At 35.3% G+C, this 21,848-nt stretch overlaps 2 protein-coding genes across 2 annotated transcripts; one reads left to right on the top strand and one right to left on the bottom strand.

The window, feature by feature from the left end:
• The first annotated feature begins 682 nt into the window (after positions 1-682).
• On the top strand, positions 683-3,916 carry LOC104107754 (aquaporin PIP2-1-like). Its single transcript, XM_009616636.4, has 4 exons — positions 683-1,110; positions 1,641-1,936; positions 3,301-3,441; positions 3,552-3,916. The coding sequence occupies exons 1-4, from the start codon at positions 804-806 to the stop codon at positions 3,663-3,665; spliced, it is 858 nt and encodes a 285-aa protein (XP_009614931.1). The 5' UTR covers positions 683-803; the 3' UTR covers positions 3,666-3,916.
• Positions 3,917-5,920: 2,004 nt separating this feature from the next.
• Positions 5,921-8,304, bottom strand: LOC104107753 (putative serine/threonine-protein kinase). Its single transcript, XM_009616634.4, has 6 exons — positions 8,081-8,304; positions 7,553-7,668; positions 7,139-7,355; positions 6,723-6,960; positions 6,472-6,622; positions 5,921-6,305 (listed from the first exon to the last, which is right to left on the bottom strand). Exons 1-6 carry the CDS (start codon positions 8,157-8,159, stop codon positions 5,940-5,942), a joined length of 1,167 nt encoding a protein of 388 aa, XP_009614929.1. The 5' UTR covers positions 8,160-8,304; the 3' UTR covers positions 5,921-5,939.
• Positions 8,305-21,848: the final 13,544 nt, after the last annotated feature.

Here is a 21,848-nt window from a genome sequence, read left to right as displayed (position 1 = left end):
TAATATAAATACAGGATCTACGCAAAAATTACTGAGTTCCCGGAAACCCATAGCCAATGCTCTAGGTCCGCCCCCGGCTAAACTATATAATCAAGACTAAATGGACACACTATTATTAATGATTGTATGGATAATTAGTATCCCCGTCAGTGGCAGATCCAAAATTTTCATCAAGGGGTGTCAAAATATAAATAATTAGATACATCGAAAAGTCAATGAAAGTCAACATATAGTAAATATATATAAAATAAAAAAATTATCTAGCAAAATAGTGTAATTTTCCGGCGAAGGGTGTTGCTTGACACCCCTTGCTTCAATGTGGCTCCGCCAATGATTCTCGCCCTCAAGACCCTGTAGCTAGAGGATGAGGCAAAGCGAAAATTTGGAGCTTACGAGAATTCTAGTACTTTTAAGTTATTGAGTTCTTAATTAATAATTCATATATACTCAATGAATTATTAAAGATAAATACAAAATGTGGACAAAAACTAAGTGAATTCAATCCAAATCCGTAACAAATATTCTAGCTCGGCTCCTGGCTAGAAGTGGGGTATGTTCACCATGAAAGTGAAGAGAATATAAATACAAAAAACAAAAGGTAAAATGGGTCGGCAGGAAATGAGTTAAATTAATGCTCCACTCAAGTCCAAACCCTCTATATAAATTTTCCTCACTCTCCAGCAACTCCACCTCAATCAATTTTACATATTTCTATCTAAATAAAAGCTCTCAAAACCAACATTATTCAAGATTAGCATAATCTTCTTTTGGTGAGCCTAATACAGAGACAGAGTGCAGGATTAATGGCCAAGGATATTGAATATGGCACTGATCAGTACGCCCCTAATAAGGACTACCAAGATCCACCTCCAGCACCACTAATTGATGCAGAGGAACTTGGAAAATGGTCATTTTATAGAGCCATTATTGCTGAATTTATTGCCACTCTCTTATTTCTCTACATCACTGTCCTCACTGTGATTGGCTACAAGAGCCAAAGTGACACTAAACATAATGGTGATGAATGTGGTGGTGTTGGCATTCTTGGCATTGCTTGGGCCTTTGGTGGCATGATTTTCGTTCTTGTTTACTGCACTGCTGGTATTTCTGGTACGTAATTTCTGTTACTGTCTCATCTAAAATAGCGGCTATATACATTACACTTCCTATTTGCTTAATTTTGTCTTTAACATGCCTTTTCATGTGTATGTCCGATTCTTTTTCATGGGTCAAATACATGAAAAATCTTTTTGATATGGTTGGTTTAAGCTTTATAGGTCCTAACCTTTAAAATTTTTAGCATTAAACCCATTGAATTTTCAAAGTTATGAGTTTATATCTACTAGTATTTATTATAATTTTAGTGTATATTTACACTTAAATTTATGCTTCATCAGATGAACCTGGTACTAGTATTCTGCATCTGCCTTTGTAAGTGGCGGTGAGACTTGAATCTAAGAGGTCTTACCTGCCCCGAACTACGTTGAATTGATTGACGATCTAATGTAACAACTTAAGTTTTCATGGATTAAATATTTTTATTTACTTAATTATGTCTTCAATAATACTTTAACAAAAAATGGTTTTGGAAAAGGTTCAGTTCAAGAGATTGATGGGGGGTTTTCATTTTGTGTATGCAGGAGGACATATTAACCCAGCTGTGACATTTGGGCTGTTCTTGGCTAGAAAAATCTCATTGGCCAGAGCAGTAATGTATATGATAGCACAGTGCTTAGGAGCCATTTGTGGTTGTGGTTTGGTGAAGGCATTTCAGAAGTCTTATTATGTTAGATATGGTGGTGGTGCCAATGAGCTTGCAACAGGCTACAGCACTGGCACTGGATTAGCTGCTGAAATCATTGGCACTTTTGTCCTTGTTTATACTGTCTTCTCTGCCACTGACCCCAAGAGAAATGCCAGAGACTCCCATGTTCCTGTAAGTAAAATTTTGCAACACTACATCTACTAATCTACTTAACATTTTGCCTATAGTTTCTTGAATTAACTTATATACATGGGCGTAAAGAAATTTTTATACTATCTAGTCATCTAAAAGATAATTACAAGTGACTGTTCACAGGGGCGGCCTGATGAATTTTGTGGCCTAAAGCCAAACTTTATAAGGGGCAACTTTTTTACAAAAAATATTTTTTTATTTAAAATCTACTTTCTAGCTTTTTTTAGATGCAAAGTTATTAATAATTTTCTTATAATCAATTTTTTCTAATAAATATTTCCCAATTGACAATATAACTAATTAATTTAACCTCTCTTGAGACATTGATCTTAGATAAGATTTTATCAATTTTACTTTTGAAAAACTTCTACTTGTACCCATGTCTGTTTAGTGCTTGTATCTAATATCATTTCGTGTAGATAATGGACTATGTAGTTGGGGATGTCAACTACTAGATAGGATCAGATTTAACAAAGTTGTGTGCAAGGCATGTTTTTATCAAATTTTCATCTAGTGATCTCAGTTTTTTACCGCTAAATAGAAAACCAAAAATATTTTCATGTGCTTCGAATTGTTCAAATCTCTTTTGAAGTAAAAACAAAAATAGCCTTGTATAAAAGGTAATCAACTCTAAAGGATTCTTAGAGTGATTTTGAGATTTCATTATCAATATTCTCGTCAAATTGTTTCTTCCAATATACCATAAGTTTTTTACGAAATTCGGGTTCGATATTCATTTTAAATCGTAGAAATCATAGCAGTTACAAATCTTTCTTCTCTATATTTGTTAAAGAAAGAAATCAAGCATTTTCACCTGACAAAATATTTTTTTAAACTTATATATAGCCGATTAGTTGTAAAAAAAAATGGGCCCCTCATAAATATGGGGCCTAAAGCAGGTACTGCTTTAGGGAAGGGCCGCCCGTGACTGCTCGTAATTCAAAAAAAAGGCAGCCTGATGCACTAAGCTCCGCTATGCGCGGGTGCGGGGAAGGGTCGGACTACAAGGGTCTATTGTACGCAACCTTACCCTGTATTTCTGCAAAAGACTGTTTCTACTGTTTGAACTCTGCATTTCTGCAAAAGACTATTTCTACTGCTTGAACCCGTGACCTTCTAGTCATATGACAACAACTTTACCAGTTATGCCAAGGCCTCCTTCTATTGCTCGTAATAAGTGGAGCCAATTATTTTTTTAAAGAATAAGACAGACAATTTGTTACAACAGGTTAAATTACATTGACAGTTATTTACATGGTCAATGTATGCAAGTTAAATCCTATTTTTAATGCTTCTTTTTGGTAACTTAAGTTGAAGAAGTCAATATTTGTAATTGAATTAAGGTATTGGCACCACTTCCAATTGGATTTGCTGTATTCATGGTTCACTTGGCCACAATCCCAATCACTGGAACTGGTATTAATCCAGCTAGAAGTTTTGGAGCTGCAGTCATATATGGCAAAGACAAAGCCTGGGATGACCAAGTAAGCAATATAATTTTACTTTAACAAGGAATTGCACATCCTTTGGTTTTTATTATTTTTATCCAAAATATACATTGGTAACTTATAATATTGCCTTTTTAATATGACAGTGGATTTTCTGGGTTGGACCTTTAATTGGTGCTGCAATTGCTGCATTATATCACCAATATATTTTGAGAGCTGGAGCAGTCAAAGCACTTGGCTCATTCAGGAGCAATGCCTAATTATATGATTCAGCAGTTAGAGCTATTTAAGGAGATGGAATAAATATTAAATGGTCAAAATTGTATAGTGGTATTGGTGGAGATGGCCTCTTTAAATTGTGCTTTGTGGTTTGGCACTTAATTTTAAATGTGCCAAACATTGTGATTTTAATGCTTTTCTTCTTGTTTGGTTGCATTTCCTACTTTTGTTTCCTTTCCCTTGTAAATTTCCTTATTCTGTCTTCATTCAATAATAATACTGGATTGAGCAAGGGCTTCTTTGTATTCTACTATAAATAAGAGGGTTTGGACAAGAATAACCTTTCACGTGCTTTCTGTTTTCTTGTTCTACACGCGCTTGTGTAAGGGTCTCAGACCCATATTTTACGAAAGTGGCGTTTATGGTTCGGTTTGGATATTTGTTTCCCTAAAAAAATCAAACCAAGTAAGTCGGTTCTTCAAATATTGGAATCAAATCAAGCCAATTAAGTCAGTTTTTATCGATTTGGCTTTCGTCGTTTTTTTGTCGGTTTTTCGGTTATTTATCGATTTTTTCTTAATATATGAGACATATACTACTAAACACATATTTCGGCGATTACATTTTCAACGTAACACTATCAAACTAATTGCTTTTTGAGAAATCTATCATTTATCAAGATATATTGATGATAATTGAATCAAATACTAGTGATGAATAATTTAAGTAGTCAATTAAAAATCGATTATTTTTAACATGAAATAAATTCTTGTACTTAGTAAAAGAAAACTACCAATCAAACTAGAATGTAAATGCAAAGAATTAGATTATTATAATAGTAAAAAATTAGACTAAAAATACAAACAACTAATATGTACCATAAAATTTTAGAAACTTTATATAAAAATATACACATATATGGGTATAATAATAAATTTAAATAGCTACTTCTATAGTCGGTTTGATTCGATTTTTTCGATTAAAACCAAACCCAAACCAAATTTGATCGGTTTTTAATGGAGAGGGGGAGAAATATATATTAAGCCTTCAGATAATATTTACATCTTTTCTGACGCCATAAAGAAGAACATTAAATATCACAACTGTTTTACAGTTAAAAATATTTAAATAGTGTTAGAAAAAATTATAATCGAAGACAAAATTTATTTGGCCCCTCAAATCCTAAAAATTGTTATCCTTGTTTGTTACCCAAGGATAATATCTGCAGCTTATGGAACTAAACATTCAAATAAAGGCTAAAAAAGAAAGAAGTCGGAAGAAAGACCTATTCTAAGCTACATTTGTTCAGAGCATTTTCATTTCAGTCTCTTCGTAGCCTGAAAAGTGAGCTCGGTGCACTAAGTTCTTGCGTGGAGTCACATGAAAGGGCCACACCATAATGATGTATTGTATACAGTGTTATCCTGTATTTCTGCAAGATGCTATTTCTACGGCTCGAACGTGTGACCTCCTGGTCACATAACGAGGGCCGGTTTGAAGCCAAAAAGTAAAGCATTGGCTTGAGGCCCCCAAATTCTAGGGGCCCCAAAATTTCTTATAGTTAGCTTTATGGTTTAAAAATATTTAGAAAATATTGAAATTTTTAGAGAAAAAAAGGTAAAAAGAATTTGTAAACTTCATAATTCATGTTGACCCTCCCCAAAAAAAGCTCAAAGAAAATGAGAGCAAGTGAAAGCTTACTGTAATGAAATGCATATAAAAATTTGATTTATTGGCAATACAAGTTCCCTTCTAATCTTATCTTCCTAATTCATATTCATACTAATGCTTTTTCTTTTCTTTTTTCGTAAGCATTTTTATATTGTGTCAAACAAAAAAGTACATTTATTAATATGAATTGCATATTCCTTCCATCCTAGTTTATAACAGGCTGTACTTTAAAACTTGTTGTCTAGAAAATATGAGTCATGTTAGAAACTCAAAAAAAATTTGAAACTTTAATACAATCACAATCTCAAAAAGGCACTCTTATTAAAGTATTAGTAAGAGAGTGTTCTTTTCAAAAGTGAAACTATTCAAAATCTTATATAAGATCAACATTATTTCAAGAAAAATAAATGGGTTAGCTTTATTATCATTGAAAAAATATTTATTGAAGAAATCAATTATAAGATATTAATTACTCATTTCAAAATCTAGAAAAAAAATTTACAAATAAAATATAAATGAAATTTATTTAAAATATTTAAGGCCTTTTCTTAAAGTTTCGCTTTAGGCCCCACTTATATTGAACCGCTCTTGCACATAGCAACAACTTTACTAGTTACGTCAAGTCTCTTAAAAGCCTCATTGATTTATATCTTCTCAAAAAATGTTGGCCAAGTTTGTGTGTTTGAAATATACACTTTGTACCAACACTTTCTAGCCATAGCTACAGCATTAGATAAAAAGCTGTTAGAACATTGCTTTTGACCTATCTTAACATCTTTCAGATCAGCAAGAATTCCAGGTTGAGTAATCTTTACATCCTCTAATTCCATATAATTGGTACTGCTCAACATCTTTATGACTGCTGACATTTTGGGGCGGAGGCTGGCGATTTCTTGCACACAAAGTAGGCCAATCTTCAAGAATCGGATAGCTTCATCGCCATGAAATTCTCCATTTAACACAGGGTCTACTAGCTCTAATAATTTGTCAGTATTGTACATTTCCCATGCCTGAAATAAGTACACCCGTGAGATTATTGCTATACAAAGTTACTTGTATTATTTTTCAAGTTCTAATTTCATTTATTGCTTGTAATTACCTTTTACATGACCTGATAGTATAGTATTCTTTAACACTGATGATGTATAAAAATTAAACGTAGCTAAATATGATTACCTTGTTAACTAGGAAATATTCTCCTCTCTCAATGTCAAAAGCAATAACAGGGCAACCGCTGACTATTTCTAGCAATAAGACTCCAAAGCTATAAACATCTGATTTCCGAGTTAAATGTCCACTGATGGCGTATTCCGGAGAAAGATAGCCCCTTTAGGCATAAAGTAATTAAGTCAAGAAATTTACAACATGATCAGCAATAAACACTCCAATGTAGAATCTAAAATGAGCAAAATGTGGTTTGAACTTACAATGTTCCGGCAACTCGGGTAGTAATGTGTGAAGTTTTCTCAGGAAATAGTCTAGATAAACCAAAATCTGCAATTTTTGGTGTAAAATTCTGATCAAGAAGTATATTGCTGGCCTTAATATCTCTATGTACAATGTGGGGAGTCACTTCTTCATGTAGATATGAAAGTCCCTTTGCTATTCCTTTAGAAATTTCTCTCCTAAGTTCCCATGTAAATTTACTTCTGTTGTGATCTTCCCCTGCTTGTCAAACAATTAATTTAAGCCATCTCGTTGTTATAGCCTCTTCCAAAATTTAATGAGAGAGATATTAAAGAATGCGTTTAAATTATATATACCATTAGCGTAACAAATTTTACACTATTAAATATTTTACATTGACGGTATATATAACTTAAACTGTTTAAAGAAATTTTACCTAGAAGAGATTGTGTTAGACTATTATTTTCCATGTATTCATAGACTAAGAGTCTGTCGGTCCCATCCACACAATATCCTCTGAGGGTGACAAGATTTTCATGTCTAATATCAGACAATGCAGCTATTTCTGATATAAATTCCCTTTCACCTCGCATTGTTTCTAATTCAATTGATAGAACCTTTACAGCCACACTGCTTCCATCTTCAAGCCGACCCTTTTCAAGAAAAAAAACCAAATGATCATCAGCATCGAATGCAGTCGAAAAAAATAGCCACCCCCCTCTCCCCGAACTCCACTACTCTAGTTGGAGTCGGCTATATGAATCCTCATTGTTCATGTCGTTTCATTTAAAACCGTTTCAATTCAATAGCACTAACTCTCAAAATGAACTTGTTAGGATAAGAAAATCACCTTGTAAACAGAACCAAATCCTCCCTCTCCAATTCTACTTGATGCTCTGAATCCATGAGTTGCAGCCTTTAATTCCTTGTAAGAGAACACTGAGAACTTCTGAGCTCTTTGTCCATCTGTTGGTAGAATTTATATCCTTAAGTAGTAGAAATAAAATTATAGGGAAAAAGGACAGCCCGGTACATAAGATATCCCGGTCAAGAAGTTGGCTCATTAGACGGATGGCTAGCCAGGGAGCTCGTAGCAGATCTGTACTTAGCCTCATCAAACAAGTGCGCCAAAAGTGGGGATCGTATCATATTCTCTTATTAGAGAGGCACGCGTAGGGTAATGGCCGCACCCTAAGGATGTGATGCAGACAAGCTACCCTAATGCAAACATTAATGGCTGCTTCTACAACTCGAAACCCGTGATTTATAGATCACACGAATACAGTTTTACTGTTACTCCAAGACTTCCAGGAATAATATTATCAAGACTATAAAAAATGATAAGAAGTTCAGGAGAAGAATTTGAGAAGTCACGTACCATATGGGTTAATTTGGCTGGTATCCATTGTACCAGATGAGGAACTAAAACAACTGGTAAATGGAAAAGGAAACTTCATGGTAACTCTTTGATGAACTCAAATCTTGAATTTGGCTTTCTGCAATTTAGTTTTTGGTATGTTGATATTTCCACATTAATAGGAAAGGACATGTAAAGCAAGAAGAGAAGAGGGTGAAGGGAAATGAGCTTCATTTAATGGAGAAATAACGTGCCCACAGATATTGACGATTTCTGATCTTTGAAATATACAGTGTTTTCTCCTTTTTTAGTAATATTTTATGTATCTTACTGGGAGTAGTACTTTTTTTTTCCCTTTCAATAAAGCCGTCACAATATATAAATTGATAGGAGTATATCAATCGATAGATACTTTGCCATGTGCTTTAATTTAATATATTATTGTATTGTAATGAGATTTGATTCGAAATCCACGACAAAGTTGACGTTCTGGTCAAAGTACTAATTAAAGTAGACTCGTGACATTTTAGTTTTAGAAAACTAGACATAATTTTTAACAAACTAACACAATTTTTAACAAACTAACAATAAAAAATTTACATTTTAAGTTATCGGTAATTAACAAATTATTTTGACAATCTCACAAAATATGGAAATATAGCTAAGATAAAAGTTGTCATAGGGAGAGTTGTTCAAAATCATATAATGAGACAATAACTGATTCTCTTGACCACACTGAACAGTTGATCATGTTTTGTTTATAAAATATAATACGAGTTATAAATGTTAACACTTCAATGTAACTATTTGATTCAATTCCCGTAGCTATTCGAAAGCTTGGTTTTCTGGATTACTTACAAGTTAGAACACTTCACATAATTCGTCAAAAATGTTAGGCTTCGATAAAGCAATAATCCACAAAGGATGATTTCACAAAATTGAAGTTGAAACTAGGGCGTGTTTGGGATGAAGGAAAATATCTTTCTTGAAAATAAATAGTTTTCTTACTTATTTATGATATTTGAAATAAGCATAATATATTGTCGCAAGAGTATTATTAATTAATATATAATCTAGGCATATACTATTGGGGAGCAGGGGTGGAACAAAAATTTCAATCTTTAAGAGTTTCGAAATTTTGAAAGATAGACTTTAAATGCTAATAACTATATACTATATTTAATATTTACATATATTTAATGATTGTTTTAATACAAAAATACATAGTTTGAATAAAAGGTACAGGGTTTGATCGAATCCGTAGCTTGGCTTATACCTGTTAATCGGGCCGGGCCAGCCCAATAACAACCTGGTACGCTAGGGGGTGGGACGGGTAGTTGTTTGGGGGGGGGGGGGGGGAGTCGGACGGGAACGAACATATTTTGGTAACTGGTGCCCCGGAACCCGCCGGAACCTGGTTAGCCCGGTTACCCACTATCGAGCTTTTACCGGGCTACAACTCGGTCTATCCCGGTTACCGTTGGAATTTATTTTATTATTTTTAAAATTTTTTGACCGTTGCCAACGGTCAAATTCAAAGGTGATCGTTGGGCAACAACCATTTTTTGCAAATTTGGCCATTTCGGCCTACCCCTTAAGAAAATAGCCCCCACTCCTAATAATTGATAAATTATAATTTTAACCTTTTAAAAATTATAAATAGCCCCCCCTTCTTCTTTATTTTTTCTCACAATATGCTCTCTTACTACTATAATTCTCTCTCAATTCTAGATAATATTGCTTATTGCTCTTAAATTTTCAATTACTTATTATTTCAAGTTTCATCAAATATTTACGTTAGTCACTACAAAATTATAATGATCAAATATCAAGTATTCAAGTGAAGTGTGATATCAATATTCAATATCATCAAATAGCAACTGAAGTGTGATATCAAATTTAGTGCGGCATCCTGAATCCCGGTACACTCGTTCCATCTCTTTCTCTTCTTTGGTGTATATTTTTATTTTATTATTTAGAATTATTAATTTAATTTCTTAATTTAATTTAGATAATGGATATATTTAGAGCAACCAAAAAAGTGTGTACTGATATGGGTGGTAGTAATAAGAGTAAAACTCCTAAAAGATCAAGAGGTAGTGCTGGTTCTTCTAGTAGCTTTACACATATTTCTGAAAGTTCACATAAAAATTTAAATGTAGATTATGAGCAACGTCAAGAAAATTATGGTATAGATGATAATTTAGATGATATTCAATCACGTGATAATCTTGAACACCACCAGTTACAACTGGTAATATTAGTCAAACTCAAAATACTAGGGGTGGAGGTCGTGCTAATACAGGTAGGCCTCCCCTCCCTATTAAGAGGAATCGAAGATTAAGAAGTAATTGTTAGAAACTTTTTTGAAAGACTAGAAAAAGATAAAAATTATATAAGATGTCAAATTTGTAAGGAAGTTTATAAATATGAGACTGAAGGTAAGCAAGGGGAACGGGTCAACTTCGTAGGTACATGATAGATAACCACCTTATTTCATGCAGTGCTGATGAGGAAGGTGGACAACAAAAACTTAACCCGGGTACTGCCAGTTTAATGGATAAATACGATATTGCGAAAGATCGTGAAGAATTAGCTAAAATGATTGTTTTAGGTTGTTTACCTTTTAGTTTTGCTGCTTCACCATATTTTGTTACTTATATTCAAAGAATTTATAATCCTTTATTTAAAGGTATTCCTAGAAGTATGTGTAGAGTTGTTATCTTTCGGCTTTTTGGACAATATCAAACATATATTTGTTATTTGTTCGCCAATCTTTCTTGTGGAGTTTCTCTTACTTCTGATATTGGTCGTACTGTAAATGGAAATGATTATTTGACTGTTACATGACATTGGATAGATGTTACTTTTTGTATGTAAAAACATATTATTGCATTTAAATATGACGAAGATCAAAGTCATACTAGTGCATTTATAAGTAATACTATCTATGAAGTTGCTATATTTTACAACCTTTCAGAAAAAGTTTTGTGTATGTCATTTGATAATGCTTCTAACAACAATTATGCTATTACAATATTAAAATTGCATCTACACCCACCACTTCCTGAAATATTTCATGTTAGGCGTGCATGTCATATTTATAATTTAGTTGTGAAGAGTGGCTTTGAATTATTTAGAGATGAGATCACTTTAGTTAGAAGAGTTGTTGGTGTAATTCAAGAAAATAATAGAAATGCTTGATTAAATGCATTTAAGGAAAAATGTGTACATTATGGACTAAAACCAAGACTCACGCCTGAAGAAATAGTTACTAGGTGGAATTATACTTATTTATTCTTAAAATGTTGTCATAAATATAAAATACATATAGTTGCTAATTCTCATTGTACCGATCCTAACCGTTTGTTAACATCTAGAACTTAAGTTTTCTGGAGCTTGTTATCTTACTATTGCTAATGGTTTAGTTCATATTGCTGAAATTTCTCTTTCACTCCATAATTTGAAGAAGAAAGAAGAATATACTTCTGTTGTTGAATCTATGCTAGTTAAATTTAAGAAATATTTCTACCCAATTTTCTCTATTTACCTAATTGGTGCTATTTTAAACCCTTATATCAAAATGGCCACTTGTCGTCAATTAATCACTGTTTTATATGTTTATATGGATATTGGACCAACTGAAACCCCTAATGTTGAAACTTGTATTTCTGATCTACACAAATATTTACAAACTTTATATAACTATTATGCTAACATTGTTGATGCTTCTGCTGCTATAGATGCAAATATTCCTTCAAGTTCAGTTTCAACATCTGCATCTGGTGCTTTGGAGGATAATGATGGTGTTGAAAATTATTTGATTTGGTCTACACTAGGAGTACATTAACAAACCAGTAGCAAGAATATTGATGAACTCCAATTCTAATTGCAAAAGTCACCAGAGTTCCGTACGAAGGAATTTCTATGGCTGGGTTGGTGGAGGAGCAACTCAAATCAATTTTCTGTTCTTTCGGCTATGGCTCGAGACGTGCTAAATGTGTTGATTTCAGCAGTCGCATCAGAGAGCGCATTTAGCCAAGCAAGGCAGCAACTAGGAGATACCCGTCATTTATTGGGCAACAACGCTTTAAAAATTCTAGTATGCTTCAGAGATTGGATAAGATCAGAACGGAAAAATTAAGGGCGTGAAGAGGTAGATGAAGCAGAGGACCAAGAAATTGGAGATATAATGATGGTCCTGATTCAAGCAATGTCGGAAACCAAGAACCTCATGTTGACATGGATGAACTTACAAATATGATGCAAAGCATGTTATGTACTCTTTCTTATTGTTTTATAATTGTTGTAAACTTTAATTTGCAAATTCAAAAATAAAAAAAATCAAAATAGAACTTGCAAATTAATTTAAAGTTTTATTTATTATTCAATGAAAATATAAAACGAAAGCCTTCAGAGTTTGATCTTTACATATTGGTCTTATTAAATAATTTTTTGTATCCACTGACTTTCAATTTTAAAATTTTAAAATTTAATTTCAAATTTAAAACTTTAAAATTTAATTTCAAGTTTATAAGTTTAAAGTTTAATTCTAAGCCTTAAAAGTTTGCAAACACTTAAGTATCAATAACATTGAATAAGAAAAATATAATATACTAAAAACAATATTAATTAACCCGGCCTGGTCCGAACTCGGACGAGCCCTAATTAACCCGGAATTTCCCAACACATTACCAGCCCGGTTCACCACCCCACTATCCAGCCCGGATCACTAACCGAGCAGGCTGATGTTTTTTGTGTCTAACCCGGACTAGCCTGTCCGGTTAACACCCATATTCCTTGACTTGCGCCTCTGCTCCTATAGGGGTGAGGTTGTGGTGGGAGCACGAGGGTGGGGATTCGGGGGGTGGTAGGTGATGGCGTGATGGCGTCGCACACCACTGTCAAACAAGCTAACAATAAATACTAAATAAATTATTATTTTAATATTTTTGAAGTCCTAGTTGTTCCCCTCAATTAAATAGCAGAAGATGACATTTACAAAATACGTACTAATATCTTTAAAAGCAATTCCAATATAGTGCAACCCATAATCATCCCAAAACCCGGTGTCACAAGTGCATGAGCATTTACTAGGGATTTAAAATAAAATACAGCATCTGTCTAGAATACAAATTAGACAGAAAAATATAATAACTCTGAAGGAGACTCTGTTAGCTGCGGATCGTAATATAGAATGCAACTCACCTATGTCCCCACAATTATTAACCATACCTCTGCGCCCACAAGGCCGCTATACATATATGTACCTGCACAATAAAATGTGCAGCAAGTGCAGTATGAGTACGAAAATAACGTGTACCCAGTAAGTATCAAGCCTAATCTCGAAGAGGTAGAGACGAGATGGCCGACTATGACACTCACTATGGGTCAATAATATTAAATAATCATGAAAATAGAAATATTTATATCAACGTGATTCACAGAGTTAACAATAATTTTATTGAACCAACAGAAGTAATTAAATTCCTTCAATTCCAATAATTTCTAATCTATTAATTAGATCCTTCAATTTCAATAAAAATTTCAACTTATCAAATAGCTTTACAAGCTGCAATTCAATTTCAATAAATTTTCAATTTATCAAATAGCTTTACAAGCTATAATAAACTGTCCAAGTATCGTGTAATTATTATTATTATTAAGCACGATTTCTGCTGAGGTCGTACGACCCGATCCAGAGTTTCGTGTACACTGCCGAGGGACGTGCGGCACGATCCATAGATGCATCTATCCTGCCGAGGCGTTCGGCCCGATCCACAAGAAATGATGACATTTTCTTATGTACCTCCGAAATACGAGTATTTATTGTAAAATTTATTCGAGATGATAACAATTTATTTCAACAATTAATTAATCTAAACAAAAAAAATTAAACATATGAAAATTTCATATTTTTCTACCTTTCATAACAATTCACAATATATACATCAAATATTTTAATTAATAAAGAATACAATTTACACAAGTAATTCATGCTTTGAGTCCTAAACTACCCGGACTTTAGCATTAATAGTAGCTACGCACGGACTCTCGTCACCTCGTGCGTACGTAGACCTTACAATTAGAAATAATTATTCAATTTAATCCATATGGGGTAATTTTCCCCTCACAAGATTAGACAAGAGACTTACCTCGTCTTGCTCCAATTTAATCTACTATAAGGCCTTTTCCACGATTATCCAACTCTGTTTGGCTCGAATCTAGAGAAAATAATTTGATACAATCACTAAAAATTATAGGAATCAATTCTATAAGAAAATACTAGATTTTTAATAAAAATCCCGAAATTAATTAAAAATTTGTCCGTGGGGCTCACATCTCGGAATCCGGCAAAAGTTATGAAATCCGACAACCCATTCAATTATGAGTCCAACCATACCAGTTTCACTCAAATCCGACTCCGAATCGATACCGAAATCTCAAAAATTTATTTCTATGAGATTTCTAAAAAAATTTCAAATCTCAAACTCAAAACACTAATTAAATGGTGAAAAGTGAAAACAATGATATATTTATGTTTATAGACCAAATCCAAGTTAGAATCACTTACCCCAATGTCTTTTCCTTGAAAATCTATCAAAAATCGCCTCTGCTCAAGCTCCAATTTGTTAAAAATGACGAATAGGACGAATGTCCTCTTTTATAATTCTGCCCAGGCAGCCTCGATCCACAACCTCGATCCTCAGCCACAGCCTCGATCCTCAGCTTCGATCCTCGACCTCGATCCTCGGCCTTGATCCACAGCCTCGATTCATAGACTAGATTCACAACCTCGATCCACAACCTCGATCCACAACCTCAATCCACAGCCTCGATCCACAGCCTCGATCCACAACCTCGGTCCTCAGCCTCGATCCTCAGCCTCGATCCACAACCTCGATCCTCAGCCTCGATCCACAGCCTCGATCCACAACCTAGATCCTTGGTCTCGATCCTCGATCCTCGGCCTCAATCCTCTGCCTCGATCTTGTGAGCTCGATTTTGGGCCTCGATTTTGGGCCAGAATTTCCAGCAGAAAGGAAAAATTGCAGCAACTGTTTTAAGTTCAACTTTTGATCCGTTAACCATCCGAAGCTCACCGGAGGCCCTCAGGACCTCAACCAAATATACCAACATGTGCTAAAACATCATACGAACTTATTTGAAACCTCAAATCACATAAAACGACGCTAAAACCACGAAGTATGCTCCCATTCAAGCTTAATGAAACTTAAAATTTTCAACTTCTACATTCGATGTCAAAACCTATCAAATCAACTCCGATTGACCTCAAATTTTACACACAAGTCATAAATGACATAACGGAGCTATGAAAATTTTCAGAACTGGATTCCGACTCCGGTATCAAAAGTCAACTCCTCGGTCAAACATCCAAACTTAAATTCTTGTTTTTAGCCATTTCAAGCCTAATTTAACTATGGACTTTCAAATAAAATTCTGAATACGCTCCTAAATACAAAATCACCATACGGAGCTGTTGGAATCATCAAAATTCTATTCCGGGGTCATTTTCATATAATTAGACATCCAGTCACTATTTGAACTTAAACCTTTTAATTTTTCATCAAAATTCCATATCTCGGGCTAGTGACCTCGAAATTTGATTCCGGGCATACTCCCAAGTCCCAAATCACAATATAGACCTACCAAAACTGTCAAAATATTGATCTGAGTCTGTTTGCTCATAATGTTGACCAAAGTCAAACTTGGCCTTTTAAAGCCAACTTAAGAAACCAAGTGTTCCGATTTCAACCAAAGCACTTCCAAATCCCGAACCAACCATCCCCACAAGTCATAAATCATTTAAAGCACATACGGAAAGTTTTATTTAGGGTAACGGGGTTCTAAAAGTCAAAACGACCGGTTGGGTTGTTACATTCTCTCCCACTTAAATATACGTTCGTCCTCGAACGTGCTAATGAGTGTTCCGGAGTTATCCAAAATTATTGTTTAACACCTCGTGCACCTACCCGTGCTACCATACCCTGTTGAGCACATAAACTCGAGCCTATATGAAAATTCTCCCCTTTATTTAGGCAAATAAGCCTTAGAGCCCAATTCTAACATCCAGAATTCTCCACCATGTCTGTTTCTAACCTTTGAATGTCATATCAATCACTACACGATGCACCAATACAGGATTGCATACCTTTGCTGAATTTAGACCATGCACCGCATCATTCACATGACTATAATAACATCCTCTGATAACAATAGCCAAAATTTCACGAATCTGATGTTCACAACACACCTCATGATACATATAAGTCATGTTCCAACTCTTTAAATGTGTCCACGATGGAAGAAATGTGTAGAAATTCATAATCAGCTACCGAGTCAACAATTATTGAGTTTTTCCTTCTGACAAGAACCATTGCCTCATTATAACCAAATAATGGTATTTGCTCTTTATTACACTCCATATAATCCGATCGCACTGATTCCAAATTCAATAATCTCGTCTCACCAAGTATAAGCTGCTCAGGCAATAAACCACCTCAGATATGATCAAAAAGCCTCATATGACGCCACAATTAGCTAATAAGCTACGGACTCGATTGAGATACATAAGGAAAACGAACTCTGGAAAGGATTACTCAACCCACGTGACTAATTAGACAACTAAAAAGGTGTCATGAACCTTCCTCAGAAAACGGGACACAAAACACACAAAATAGAATATAGGTGACTGTACTCGACATCACACTGTTGCGGCATGCAACCCGATCCACACATGATACCGTTGCGGCATGCAACCTGATCCGCACATGATAGCGTTGTGGCGTGCAACCCGATCCAAACTACATACTCGTGGCGGCATGCCACCCGATCTGCACAAAAAGGATCTATAAGAAAATACTTACCGAGCTAAAATGCTCATTACTACAAAATATCCGAATATCGAACACAAGCACGCTCACTGCATAATATCATCCCTGGAAGGACCGACAACGCCATACGCTACAAAACTCAAGCAAAACTAAGGTGCGATATATGATCTGAATCTCGAGATCCATCCTGCTCATATAACACCATCGCTATGCAAAACCTCAACACATAAGAAAATTATCATGCCGTTTCGCAACTCACACGCCATAATATAATATTACATGAAATAACCGACGACGAAATGACATCCAACGTCTGAATACTCCTTCATAGGGAGAGGTTATGCTGAAATGAACACATCCGGCCTGATATAGAGCCCATATTTAAATTCAAATCCATCCACAGACCTCAAGACGATTCTGATCGCATCGTACTAGGCTAATAACCTTTCAAGTATCTATAATAACTTTTTTTTCCCATAACATACAAGAATAGCCATCATAACTAGAACAATACTTCCACAGTCGACAACCAAATAAACCAAGCGCCATCTAGGCATAAATTCTCGAATCAGCGATATTACCACAATCTTCATACTTGGTTTCAATATTCACTCAATCAAGTGACTACATGTCACTCTTACACAATCTTTCCGTGAGACACGCTCCCACGACCTTCCGCACCAGGTAACAAGTCTGCACATCCATGCTACCGGTTACACTAATGCTGTAAAGCATATCAAGAATCCACAGATCAATACACAAGGTCTCTTACACCTGACATCGACCTTAGATGATGCCAAAAATAATACCATCTTACTTTCAACATTTAAATCCTTTTCTTGCTCATCCGAGCTTATAACATCCTTGTCAACACCGAACCGAAATCTTAAATTCTCAACTTTCGAATCCCATGCTATTTAGTGCACTTAACCACGCCAATGCACAGGAGTACAAGAATTCCATCATAACTCCTGAACCACTAATAGGGTAAACACTTCATCACATAGAAATCTTCTTCTTAACTCATTTCAAGAGAATCATTGCAACACGTGACTAAATTCCCATATCCGTAGAAAATACCAGCCTCAGGTAGTGGTCTAAACAACCATAACTCTTCTGGGATCCCTCTACACGTAACATGTCATAATACTTGAATTTATCCAAAATAAAATCAATTACGGTGGTCGTCAAGCCTTGCACGTACCGCCACAAATCACATGCATAAGTCAATGCGATGAAGGAACTGATAATTGCCACCATCATGCCGATTCAACCATTGTTAGCCGATTCAATTTGCCTTAGAAATAATAATAGCTCTATTCATTACATCACGAACTCAAATCCACACTCATCCCAAGTGACCTTATTTCACGAGACCACGCTATTTCAAAACCCACTAATTATCTCATATCCCTTCTTGTGCGCACTTTTTACATCTTCAACTGGTATACCCATTCTGATACTTCTTTTATGAATCCGAAGTTATTTTCTTTTGTTTTCTCTAATGCTACATCACAACCGGAAGATAATGCAGAGTACTCCGAGCCCCGTTTCATAATATGCTGCAAAAACTCGATACTCAACCATACTATAGACTCGAGATCCTTAGACACCACACTTTAAAATTTTGAATCCACTAGGACCGTTATTGAGAGTCACTTGCTCTGAATTGTTCCCATACATGATCAACAGGCCCTGCTAGCACATGGACACTTCCTCAAGGAAACACTCGAGTGTCTCACTCTCCCTGTGTATTACATCTACACGAAGCATAAACTCTGAGTCTTCCCACAAACCTGAATATGAATTGATAAGGCCAAATATGGCGCACATTCCCCGAATCCTTTGCTCAAATTACCACCAATGTTTTCTTTCCTTAGTCGTAATGACCCACCAATACACTGATAACCAGAAACTGCACAAGTTGACACTACATAATCCAATCATAGATAGTGGGGCTCTCCCACTTAGATTGAAGCTACAAATTACAAAATTCTGGAATCCACCGAGATTCTTTCTTCATCGTCGGCATGATCCTGCACCCGCTACTTGCAAAATTTCTCGAAATTCTTCTATTAACCTTTAATAAACACTCCGAATTGCTAGGCATATTTACACATTAAATCTCTTATCGGGTAGCCAGTAAAATTCTTCACAGAAGCTTCGTCAACACCACGTGGCCACTAACCTGCTCACATGAGATAACCCACTTGTGAAAATTACATGCCGAAATATTCCAACATCGTTGCACTGGGTGCAATTACTACGAAATCAGTAGATCATCCTGAGTTCAAGCTCATTCACTAGCTGCACCAGTCCGTTCACTCCTCATGGACGTCAACTAAAGGTGCGACAATACATTCCAATCCAAAGTCATGTTGTATTCTTCTTCATATCAAGCAACTCTCTCCTGTTGTATCCAATCTTCCTCAATATAGCAACCAATATTCTAAATTATGTACGTATACCTAGTCACTGTCCACCCTGAATCCCAAATCACTCAATTTTCCCCCAAGGTATGTGGCTATCCTACCACAGAACCCGTATGCTACCTTGTCACTCTCCCACTTTGGTCAACCATCTCCTTTAAGCAACTAGTCTGCTTCTATTTTCTTACACTTGGCCTTTTTGGAACCTAACCACCGCAAGGCACCTTCCATATGTCCTTCCTCATCCATCGCTGCCCAGTTGTTGCCCTAACTCAAAATCCGTCTCTGTAGCACTTGAACCAATAGCTCGTTACCAGTTTTAAACCTTTCTGACAATCATCCTTCTCGAGACATCAATACTAGGAACGCTGCTTCGATCCTGAATCACTGCACACCGCGATCTCTAACGACTGCTTCCCCTATACCAATTCCTAACACCTTGTCGTGAAGGCGAGTTGAAGAAAACCATAACACCGGCGAACCTTAACGCATTTTACAAGGCGATGACACCATATCAAAATTGAGAACTCTACCACGCTCGAAAATATCAGGCTTTGTTACTCTATCAACCTCAAACATGAACATTCATAGCCCGATTGCCTTTTTCTCTGCTGGAAATAAAACATGGAACCTATGAATCATGTACTGAGAAAAACCTTCTTTCAAGTCGTTTACTGCCCTGACACATAGACGGGCATTTTACCATCTCATAAACACTGTGCGATAACAACGCATGAATCATCATAACGATCAATGTCAAATCTCAAAACCTTAGGTAGTACTGATACTTAGTTTTAAATGATAGAGCGGAAACGACGACAATAGCCCAATTAATTACACAGGGAGAAGCATCATGTACTACATCTCTAGTACCATTAAAATTTTCCTCGATCCCCAATTTATAACAAGCGCTTCACGTCGCATAAGATTTAGTAGGAAGGAAATGAAAGCATAAGCCTCAAAGGAATCGAATTGAACGATGAGGAATCAAAAAGGGAAGTATTCCTAACAGCCCTGTAGCCTCTCGAAGATAAGCACATACGTCTCCATACCGATCCGCAAGATTCTACTAGACTTGCTCATGACTCGTGAGACCTACATGAACCTAGTGCTTGGATACCATGTTGTCACGACCCAATTTCACCTATAGGTCGTGATGGCGTCGGACACCACTGTCAGACAAGCCAACAATAAATACTAAATAAATTATCATTTTAATATTTTTGAAGTCCTAGTTGTTCCCCTCAATTAAATAGCAGAAGATGACATTTACAAAATACGTACTAATATCTTTAAAAGGAATTCCAATATAGTGCAACCCATAATCATCCCAAAACCCGGTGTCACAAGTGCATGAGCATTTACTAGATTTAAAATAAAATACAGCATCTGTCTAGAATACAAATTAGACAGAAAAATATAATAACTCTGAATGAGACTCTGTTAGCTGCGGATCGTAATATAAAATGCAGCTCACCTATGTCCCCACAATTATTAACCACAACTCTGCGCCCACAAGACCGCTATACATATATGTACCTGCACAATAAAATGTGTAGCAAGTACAGTATGAGTACGAAAACAACGTGTACTCAGTAAGTATCAAGCCTAATCTCGAAGAGGTAGAGACGAGATGGCCGACTATGACACTCACTATGGGTCAATAATATTTAATTATCATGAAAATGGAAATATTTATATCAACGTGATTCACAGAGTTAACAATAATTTTATTGAACCAGCAGAAGTAATTAAATTCCTTCAATTCCAATAATTTCTAATCTATTAATTAGATCATTCAATTTCAATAAAAATTCCAACTTATCAAATAGCTTTACAAGCTGCAACTCAATTTTAATAAATTTCCAATTTATCAAATAGCTTTACAAGCTATAATAAACTGTTCAAGTATCGTGTAATTATTATTATTATTAAGCACGATTTCTGCATAGGTAGTATGGCCTGATACAGAGTTTCGTGTACACTGCCGAGGGATGTGCGGCACGATCCATAGATGCATCTATCTTGTCGAGGCGTTCAACCCGATCCATAAGAAAGGAGGACATTTTCTTATGTACCTCCTGAATAAGAGTATTTATTGTAAAATTTATTCGAGAGGATAACAATTTATTTCAACAATTAATTAATCTAAACAAAAAAAAATTAAACATATAAAAATTTCATATTTTTCTACCTTTCATAACCATTCACAATATATACATCAAATATTTTAATTAATAAAGAATACAATTTACACAAGTAATTCATACTTTGAGTCCTAAACTACCCAGACTTTAGCATTAATAGTAGCTACGCACGGACTCTCGTCACCTCGTGCGTACGTAGCCCCCGCAATTAGCAACAATTATTCAATTTAATCCCTATGGGGTAATTTCTCCCTCACAAGATTAGAAAAAGAGACTTACCTCGTCTTGCTCCAATTTAATCCACTATAAGGCCTTTTCCACGATTATCCAACTATGTTTGGCTCGAATCTAGCCAAAA

The sequence above is a fragment of the Nicotiana tomentosiformis genome, chromosome 2, assembly GCF_000390325.3.
Source record: "Nicotiana tomentosiformis chromosome 2, ASM39032v3, whole genome shotgun sequence".
Taxonomy (NCBI): domain Eukaryota; kingdom Viridiplantae; phylum Streptophyta; class Magnoliopsida; order Solanales; family Solanaceae; genus Nicotiana; species Nicotiana tomentosiformis.
The sequence above is the reverse complement of the archived record's forward strand: the minus strand, read 5'-3'. Positions and strand labels throughout refer to the sequence as shown.